We start from the raw sequence: 10591 nt of genomic DNA on the forward strand, positions 1-10591 counted from the left end.
TTACTCTATAAAAAAATATAAAGAAATATTATGTTAAAAAAAATTTCACAACAAATGGCAGGGACTAAGAGGCTGTTTGGTAAATAAATTTTAACACATATTTTTAATTTTTAAACAATATTACATGTTTTTTCATATACTTTTTTATTCACATGTATTTTCATAAATGTTTTCAAATAACAAAACACATATTTTCAAATACATGTAATAAACACCCCTAAGCAATTATAAACCGCGCCACATGTATTGAAATTTGTTGTTAAATTCATTGAGTACTTTCTCTTTGAGTTTTCAACTTTCTATATAACTGTTTCTTTGGTCCTTTTCAGAACATAGCCAGAACATAGCAATAGTCGCACCTCAATTTGTTTGAATATCGTTTATTTATTAAAAATTAAAAATTTATTATTGAAAACACTGTAATAAAATAATTTTTAAGTTATAAATTATGTAATGAGACCCAAAATTTATCTAAAAATCTAATTATCTTTGTTTTGACTCCGTCTTTCACTCAGTTCCAAGAGACCAAGAAGTAGCAAACCCAGCCAGTTCAGAAAAGTAGTGCATCAATTCTCGGATCATCTTCTTCCTTCTCCTCTCAATCTCCGAAAAGTTTCCTGTTCCATTTACTATTTCCAATTCCAAATAATCAGAAGCAAAAAAAGGAAATTACCCAGAAAGCACAAGTAATATGACCGTATTTTTAACTCTCTCTTTGTCAGGCTCGCCGGCACGTAACCCACCATCAAAACGTGTGAAAGAAATTTCTCTGAAAAGAGAAAGGCTGCTTTTTCTTCGAACTTCCCGCCTTAGAGGCTGCTTTTCTTGCAGCTTTGACAAGTTGTGCCTCCTATATATGAGGCGAGGCATATTTGAGAGAGTTATTAGTCACAATATTGCGATTTTAGAAGGTGAAAATGGAGAGCTATATTTTGAATGACTTTGAAGTGGAACCTAAGCACTCGTCTGAAGAGGTGCTTCAGAGATGGAGGAAGCTGTGTGAATTTGTCAAGAAATTGAGAGAGTTATTAGTCACAATATTGCGATTTTAGAAGGTGAAAATGGAGAGCTATATTTTGAATGACTTTGAAGTGGAACCTAAGCACTCGTCTGAAGAGGTGCTTCAGAGATGGAGGAAGCTGTGTGAATTTGTCAAGAACCCGAAGCGAAGGTTTCGTTTTACGGCCAATCTCTCGAAGCGTTACAAAGCTCAGGCTATGCGCCGCACCAACCAGGTCTCCCCTCTTTCTCTCGTTTTATTTATTATTTATTTATTTCATTCAACCAATACAAAAATAATAATAATAATAATAATATCCATAATGTCCAAATAATGTGTATTTGAGTTAAGATTAAAAATTAAAATTATTTTATTATTCAATTTATTTTTATTATTATTTATAATTTTATTGTACTTTTTGACACTAATCTTGAACCTATTTATACTATTTTAATTCATTTTTATTTTTATCTATCGTACTTTTAACAATAATTTTTAAATTTCAGTAAAATAAACGGTATCTAAACACATGAGTCTGTTTGGATATTGTTAAAACTGAAAATTTATTACTAAAAATAATGTAAATAAAAATAAGTTAACTGAAATAATATAATAAAGCTTATAAATAATATTAAAAGTTTAACAAAGTCTATAAATAATTGTAAAAATAAATTAAGTTGTGAAATAATTTTTATTTTTTATTGACATTCAATCGGATAATAAACTCTTGTATCTCCCAAACGCGCTTTAATAAAACGCGTTCAGTCAAAAAAATAATAATAAAAAACGCGTAACTCCCAAGGGTATTTGAGTAAACTCGACACGTCCAGACTTGCTAATAAATACACAACCCTTACCTCTTAAACTCTTACGCAGCTCTCGTTTCTTTGTCTTTGCTCTCTCAGTCTCCCACATCAAGTTCGATCTCTCTCTTCCTTTTATCTGATTCTTCGGTTATTAGATTCAGTCTGTATTTATTTGAATCTTCTATAATATATATGTTTTAAACTTAATAGGTTATGATATTATTTTCTTTAAAAAAAAAAAAAATTGGATGGTTTAGATTGTTAGTATTGTTGTTGTTGTTCCAGATCTGTGAAGTATCTAACGAAAGGCTTTGGTTTGAGCTTCTAAAACGGTAGCTTTATACCATGTTTTTTTTTTTTGTTAGATTGCTTCTAGAACTGATTGTAAAAATCATTAAAATATTTTGGTTTTGGTCTCTTATTTTAGCTGCGATTTTGGTGTTTTAATTATGGTTGGGTTTTTCGGTATCATTTATAATTATGTTTGATTGTTTTGTTTTGGGTCAAGTTTGTACTTGATGATTTCTTTTTCTTTTTTTAATTACTTTTGAATTTTGCTTCAAATCTTATAATTTGTGAACGTAAGATATTATAATTTTTGTACTATGAGATATTATCTGATATATTGATTTATGGGTCTCTCGGTTTTAATGGAAATATATTTTGAGACACTCGGTTTTGACATTTCATCAAAAGTTATTATGTTACTATATTTTTTGTCATTCCTAAACTTTTCATTTTGTTTGAGAAAAGGTTTGCTTTTTATCTTAGCTTTTTTTTTTTTTTTTTTTAAACCCCCCCCCCCCTGGGGGTGGTGTCAATAATACAACTTTTAACTTTTCTGGAAATAATATTTCTAAAAAAAAAACTTTTCTGAAAATAATATTAGTTTATGATAATATAAAAGAAAAAATAACCTAAAAAAAACCGGATTGACATAAGATATATTTTATTATGCAATACCCTACTGACTGTCTGCAGGTTGGAATTTTGGATGCAATTGACCTATGCATTAGAATAAAGGTAATTCCCTAATATGAATAGCAATAAAGCAAATAAGTGCCCAACAATTACTTTGTCATCCGAAGACCCCACAACATAGCTCGACTTGAGTGAATATTTACGTGGAAAAATCTAGTACCATAAAAATTTTTACAACTACTTACCAAAACCTCACTGTATCACGTGTTACATCAAAGTTGACTGAAGAACATGGTCCAAAGCTGACTCAGAAAGGTTAAGCAAGACTTTTTAATGTAATCATGCTCGGGACCCACTTAATTATGAAAACGAATCAATTTTATTCCTTATTCAAACCGATGACATCGGCAGTATCAATTTTATTCCTTATTCATACCGACAACATGCGATTCGACGTGCAGCAAAACTTTAAATGTCAGATTATAAAAAAAGTAAAATTAGTATAAAAAAAAATGTGAGAGAGAAGAGGGCAAAATTGCACACCGAAATCCAAATAAACAAAATAAATAAACAAAATTATATATGGTATTTTAAAAAAAAAAATTTGAATGCGAAATTGGATCTTGTTAACATGTGACCAATAGCTCTCACTAACTCTTATAATACTTTTTAAAAAAAAATTTAATTAAAGAAAAAAAATACAACTCTAGAAAAAATTGGATAAGATTCCTCTTTGAGTAAATAAATGTTGCCATAAGTAAATAGGGACATTTGAAATCAGTAATTTATGAAAAGCATAGTTGAAAACAATAAATGTCGTTGTAAGAGTACAATACTTTATTTATTTACTTTTATAACAGTATCATTTTTTTTGGTTCTATTTTATTCTTTAAATATTGAACCTTAGTGCGTGCTAGTCGGTTTATTATTATTACACAACGTTAGAACTTTGCAAGTAGGAAAGGCTTGTCCGAATTCGCTTTGGAGTTCTATTATATGGCCATAGGGCGCCAACTTCTCCAAATTATTTTTGGATTATTATATGTAATTATTTTGGGTGGTGGGTGGCGGTGGTTCTGGGTTGGGCTGTGATCAGTGCGGGGTTGAAGTTGGTGAGTTTGGTGGTGGCCAATGGTGTGTTGTGTTGTAGTTTGTGGTTAGAATTCGCTTTGGAGTTCTATTATATGGCCATAGGGCGCCAACTTCTCCAAATTATTTTTGGATTATTATATGTAATTATTTTGGGTGGTGGGTGGCGGTGGTTCTGGGTTGGGCTGTGATCAGTGCGGGGTTGAAGTTGGTGAGTTTGGTGGTGGCCAATGGTGTGTTGTGTTGTAGTTTGTGGTTGGTTTGGTGGTGTCTACGGTGGAGTACGTGGAGTATTGTGCTGTGGTGGCCGAATTTTTGATTGGGTTCGCTGTGATTTGGTGGTGGCCACGGTGGTGTGTTTTTTTTTTTTTTGGTTCTCCAAACCACGGTGGTGTGCTGTGTTGCATTTTGTGGTTGGATTGCAGTGGTTTGGTGGCTGGTTTTAGTTTTGTATTTTTTATATTCTAAAGGGTTATTATGTTAAGATATTTTAATGAAGTGTAATTTTAAAATAAAAATCTGATTTATAGTGTATAATAAATTAATATGATAAAATAAATAAAATAAATTTATGTTAGTGCTAGGAATAATAATAGTATCTAAGAGACGATAATAGTAATAATATATTTATAAATTGTATGAGAATCAATAATATTCTTTGACTCTATTCTTGGGATTTGTAATCATGCCTTTTGAACTTTCCGGGAAAAAATATTAATTATTAGCAGTAGCTAGAGTTTAGACCAGCCGTTCATCTGACGCTATTGCCTACCTCATGCGCTCATGCATCATCGTCAATTGCCCAAACTTTTGAAGGGATATTATTTATTATTTTATTTACTTTTAAAAAAATGTTTAAATTTTTAAAATTATTTTTATATAGATTTATTAAAAAATAGAAATATTAAATCTGAAACTACAGTTCGCTAGGGGAGCTTAGAATCACTGCTTTTTGTGAATTTTCATTATTTTCTTGAACGGCTTTGCTTATATGCACCGTCAATATTTGATAATTTTATGAAACATTATTCTTATTTCACTTCTTTTGCTCAGATACTCCCAAGTCTTCTTCTTTTATCTTTATGGCACAAAGAAACCTATTGATGTCCAAGTTCTTCTTAATTGCAGAGAAAAATGAATATGCCTGAGCTACGCCTTCAATGCTTGTCCCTCATTCTTCTTAATTGCAGAGAAAAATGAATATGCCTGAGCTACGCCTTCAATGCTTGTCCCTCGTCCTCTTCGTTGTACTTGTCCCTCATCTTCTGTAAGTTTATTCAATACCCTTCTCTGTTGTCTTTTCTTATTTTTATATGAACGAACAATTTTTGTTAAAACATGGACCAGAATACAACGACTCCAAACTCAACGTACAACTACAACAGACCAAACCCAAGTACTAAAACAAAAGAAACAAGCTCATCAGTGCACTAAGGAACAACAAGTTACATCAGCTACAAACAAAGTTCTAATTGGTGGATTTAAAATTTTGCATCTTCAACGTGTTATCCCCCATTGAAGGAACCCAATATTTCATTCAATCATAATTTCAATATAAGAAATCTTCTCTCTCTCTCTCTCTCTCATAATGAACTGTTTTCACAGCTACATGGATTCATGGTGAGAGGAAGAATACACATATCTAATACGTGATACATGTTGGCATGTATAAATTATCATATTTTTTTTTACCTAAAGAGTAATGCTAGGAACGCATAAAATGACAAAATTTGCGTCATAACTCGTTATGTGGCGAGTTTTGAGTGGTAAAAGTGCATCTCCACATGGACCCACTAACACACCTCTACCATTCATAACTCACCACGTGGTGAGTTGTGGCACAAAATTATGTTATTTTATGTGTCTCTAACATCACTTTTATCTAAATATAATAAGATTAGTAACCTATTAAAATTATGTCATTTTATGAGTCACTACATTACTCTTATCTAAATAAAAGAATATTTTATAATACGATGAGAGGGAATAGCAGGTCATAGTAATATATTTTTTAATGGAAAATGTTAACGAGTGTCCTTAGGACACTGGTTAAGAATCCAGTTAAAGAAAGTTTTTTGGAGGAAAAAAAATAATTAATATTTTGACAGCTTTTTTTATTTATCATAAAAGTGATGTCAAAACTTTCTTAAAATAAATTGTTAACAAGTGTCCTAAGGGCACTCATTAGCATGATTCTTTTTTAATCTGTCATAGTTGACCCATTCAACAAAAATTAATTACCTAAAAAAACAAAAGTTAATAGCTTTTGTATTATATCTTTCCTCTAGATCCAGTCCACATCAAGTTAAAGCATTCACAATGAACTTATCACAGATTTAGTTAAAAAAAATTTCTAAAGATCTTTTTTTATATAGCAAACAATCTCTCTCTGCTTAAATTTTATTTATTTTATTTATTTTTTTGCGTGTGCTTTATACTAATATTGTTTTTTTTTTTTTTTAATATTTTATAGATCTGATGCTAGGCCTCTGAATCCAAACATGGAGGGGGACAGGAGGGAAAGGCAACATGTAGCCAACAAACGAGAGCTTCCAGTTGGAGGTCCGCCAGCTATGTATTCCCCGCCTTCCCACATCGGAAACCATGAGATGAGTGCAGCTCAGAAGGTTCATGGTGGTAAATATGTTCCACTTGATAAAGGTCCAGTCCCACCTTCTGCGCCCAATCCAAGGACACACGTGCCATGCTGCCATTTGCCCTGAAATAAAGATTGAGCTCTGTGATGGATATTTTGTTTTATTATGTTGAATGTGAAGATAAAACGGTTGGTGCTGGGTTTATTTATTTATTTATTTATTTTTGAGAATGTGGTGCTGGCTTTATTATGTATAAAGTTGGGTGTTAAAATAAATAAAATTATATTTTAGGTTGTTAAAAATTATATTTTTTAGCTTTTTTTTTTTTATTGTGAATGGTCTGATGAGCTGAGTTGGTTTTCATTAAACCTGTTGCTGTAATTAATGTTGCTTCTCTAGAACAATATTTTCTTTGCCCAATGCTTTTTTGATTAAAAAAACACCACCTATAAATATATATATACTTCATTATTCCCTGTAACGTTTCGTTTCATTACTAGCTCCGTCACTAATAGCATCTTTCAATCGTGACTGACACCAATAACCGACCATCTATGGCTGCCACATACGTAGTAAACCTTGTCTGCTTGACCATGGCAAGCCTTATTGGCTACCAGCTGGTATGCTCGAAATTATAGCCGTCTAATGCTGGTAAATAGCAACAGCCCGTGACTTACACAACGCCTATGGCAACAAGTTTTACCGATAATCTCAGCTATGATCAAATAAAAACACTTCATTTGGTGTGCTTCCATAGTCCACAACGGTTGACTAGCAAGTGGCAACACGTCGCGTCATGGCTTCATATACACGCCGCAAATCATGCATGATCTCTTTCTTTTTTTTTTTTTTGGATAAAACAAATCATGCATGATGCATGATCTAATGGGAAACCAAAAAAAAAAAAAAAAAGGATCTGGCCGTGTAAACTTTTTTTTTTTCTTTTTTAATTAAAGTTGGGAACTTTATTATTTAGTAATTGTAATAGGTGATGAGTTATGAGTGGTGAAGGTGTGTCTTTACATGGCTCACTATCATATTTCAATCACTCACAACTCAGTATATAGGTAATTTTATTCAAAATTACAACTTTGGATGGTGATTTAAATTTTTTATTTTTTTTTGGGTTAAAATTGGGATCTCAAAATCTGAATTCTAAAGCATCAAGGTCGAGAATGTGGACCTTTCAATTGCTTTCCAATTAGGCTACTAGTCGCCAAGAAAGTCTTTAAGCTTTGGAATAACTTGTTGGTTTTGGCAGCCAAATTTGTAAGAAAAGAAGGAATCAATAAGGTTTTGTGCTTCACTATCTTTTACTTGATTTTCTTCTTCTGAGCGTAAAATACATGGGAGTTGGGGTTTTTTTTTTTTTTTTTTGAGAAAACTTGGGAGTTGGGGTTTGGTTAATCAACAATGAACAATTATTATAATTAATAGATTTATTCATACATTTATCCCTATCATTAAACTGATTGAACAATATTACTTCAATCTAAACCTAACGCAATCATATTCTAGATCTATAGCTCAATTATCTTAGGCATAGTAGAAGAAAACCTTCAAAATTTGAAAACATGGAAAAATCACAAACCAAATAATCAAGACCATAATTTCCATTGTTTTTCTCAAGTTTCTCAGCAACCAAATAGATGTCCATAAAAAGTTGCGGTCTTTTTAAGAAGGCACAAGTAAAGATTTGAGTCAATGATTTATTAACATGTGCTGGTTTTGAGATAAACTATTCTTTTAAAAAAAAAAATCCAAATGGCAGGTACACATGTCATCCAAATTGGCATAAAAATAATTTTTTATTTTAACCGTTAGCAACGTAAGCATTTTCCATCAATCACTTAATGGTCAGGACTATTTTGACACAATACAAAAATGTTAGGGACTAAACTGACTAATTTAAAACGTTAGGGACTAAATTGACATTTGGTGTAAAGGTTAAAGACCAAACTTATAATTTACCCTTAATTTTAAAAAAGAAAAAGAAAAATGTGATTCCTTAATTTTATTAATAGAATTTTTACGGAATTAGAGTGAATGCCTGAATTAAAGAAATTTGAAACTTAAATTATTCAATTGAACGAAAATAAAGTTAAAAGTCTGAATTGAGTAAATTTGAAACTTAAATTGTTCAATTGAACGAAAGTAAAGTTAAAAACCTAAAATAAATTTCAATCAAACTTAGAAAATACAATTTAAACTTTAGCCTAAATATAATTATACTTTTTTCAATCTTTAACAAATTAATTAAATTTTCACACACAAAATAAATAAATAAGCCAATCGCATTTTTAGTTGCTAAAAATTACTTTTTGTCACTTTGGAAAACAAAAAAAATTCAACAATTCAATTAAACAACGTTTTGATCCCGCATTTTTGAATATTGGTTATAAAAAGATTTGTAATGAAGCTACTAGCTATATGAAAGCAATTTTGTACCAATTAAATTTATCATCTCATTAAAATATGGAAAAAAAAAAAGTAATGAAACTTCTTCGTACCTCAAGCCTTACTCAAAAAAAGTAAACTCAAATTTTGGAACATAGAATATATAATTTACTCTTTTTTTTTTTTGTTAAATATTATTTCCAAATGAATATTGTATGTCTTAATGAATTAATGTCCAAGGTATTTATAAGCATTTTTGGGAATTAACATTTTTGTTATGAATATATATACTAATTCCAAGATTCATATCATTTACCCAAATACTATTTTGTTATTAATTCTTTACAGGAAAACTACCTTACATTTGTTAAGCAATTAATTCTTTACCGGAAAGCTACTTCACATTTGTTAAGTAATAGTCTAATTCCATACATCCTCCAAGCGGGGGAGTGAGCTTTTGTGTCTGTGAGAGACTAAGAATGCACCATATGATCACCCATGACAACCACATTAATTTTTTTGGGTAATCCCATTACCAATGGTCCAATAGGCCCCTTTTTCTCTCGCTTAACGACACGTACGTAGTGGCCATTTTGTCTATGATGCAATTTTTCTCTTTCTCCGTCAATAACGTGAGAATACAATATTACTGGGTGAGGAGATGACTTGGTGATAAAAAGTTTTTGTGTTCCATCACCAAGCAAGTTTGAGACCGCGCCTTTGAGTAGGGACAAATCTTATTATTATTTGAATGTTCTCGTATTATTTCAATTTTGGATTTAAGTGAATTGAAATAATGACCAGATATACAAATTTTATATTTTTACCATATCAAAAGAAAAAAAACAATATTTTTTCATAATTTTTTTTCCTATCCTATTTTTCACAATAATTAACTAGTTAGGATTGGAAAAAGATAGTTTATCAACATTTATAAACAATGTTGTGTTGCTGAATTTATTTGTTCCTCCATATGCTTAGATAACACTAAGCCCTTCAAACATGACATAAAAATAATAATATTTTATCCATCATAAATTATAAAGCTAATAAAAAAAATTAGGATTGCTCATTAGTAAAAACAAACCCACATAAACCCACCATCACCTCTCCACCTACCACAACTCACCACATGGGCGAGTTATAGCACAAGTTGTGCCACAAATTGTGGCATTAGACTTATTCTTTAATTTTTGCTGGATAAACCAACTTGTAGATGGTTTCCCTTTCGCATTAAGAAAATAATGGTTGTCCTGGTGCATTAAATGGGAAACACTAAGAAAAATTATTTTTTTACTCATCAATAATAACCTACCAGTTAAAATTTGTTGTAAAAATGTTGTAATAAAAAAAAATATTTTCAAAAGAAATTCAAAGTTGTGACCAACTTGCAGATAATTGATTCATCAACCAAAAATAAAACTTTCTATGGAGGTAGAGTCATTTGAGAGGGACATAGAGCTCTCAAATGAGAATGAGAAATTGGATAAAGGATATTGGGTTTTTGTGATTTATTTTATATGGGACTGACGAACCATCTTTCCTTGGACGACCTCATCAAATATCTTCGTCCACCTCGACACGGCATGGACGAAGGCAGGCGAGTCATTAATGAGAGGATTCAATACCTCGGATAGTTACCAACTAGCTGTTAGATCGTTAGAAGCTCATCAAAGCTCACATTAATAAGCCCTAAGGCATTACAGGAAGAGCACTAAAAACCACAATTAAGGTCCCAACGACTAGAAACTATGAAGCTATATATATACACACTCATTAGA

The 10591-nt window shown here is 31.1% G+C and overlaps 1 protein-coding gene across 1 annotated transcript; it reads left to right on the top strand.

Moving 5' to 3' along the window:
* Positions 1-1022: 1022 nt before the first annotated feature.
* Positions 1023-6704, top strand: LOC112000669 (uncharacterized). The gene is made up of 3 exons (XM_024032825.2): positions 1023-1235; positions 5007-5083; positions 6290-6704. The coding sequence occupies exons 1-3, from the start codon at positions 1062-1064 to the stop codon at positions 6537-6539; spliced, it is 501 nt and encodes a 166-aa protein (XP_023888593.1). The 5' UTR covers positions 1023-1061; the 3' UTR covers positions 6540-6704.
* The last annotated feature ends 3887 nt before the right edge of the window (positions 6705-10591 follow it).

The sequence above is a fragment of the Quercus suber genome, unplaced genomic scaffold (assembly GCF_002906115.3).
Source record: "Quercus suber isolate HL8 unplaced genomic scaffold, Cork oak 2.0 scaffold_123A, whole genome shotgun sequence".
Classification (NCBI taxonomy): Eukaryota; Viridiplantae; Streptophyta; class Magnoliopsida; order Fagales; family Fagaceae; genus Quercus; species Quercus suber.

Coding starts and splice junctions, on each gene's coding strand:
- LOC112000669 (XM_024032825.2), top strand. CDS start 1,062: ATGGAGAGCTATATTTTGAATGACTTTGAAGTGGAACCTAAGCACTCG. Junction 1,236..5,006: donor CTATGCGCCGCACCAACCAG/GTCTCCCCTCTT, acceptor TCTTAATTGCAG/AGAAAAATGAATATGCCTGA. Junction 5,084..6,289: donor GTACTTGTCCCTCATCTTCT/GTAAGTTTATTC, acceptor AATATTTTATAG/ATCTGATGCTAGGCCTCTGA.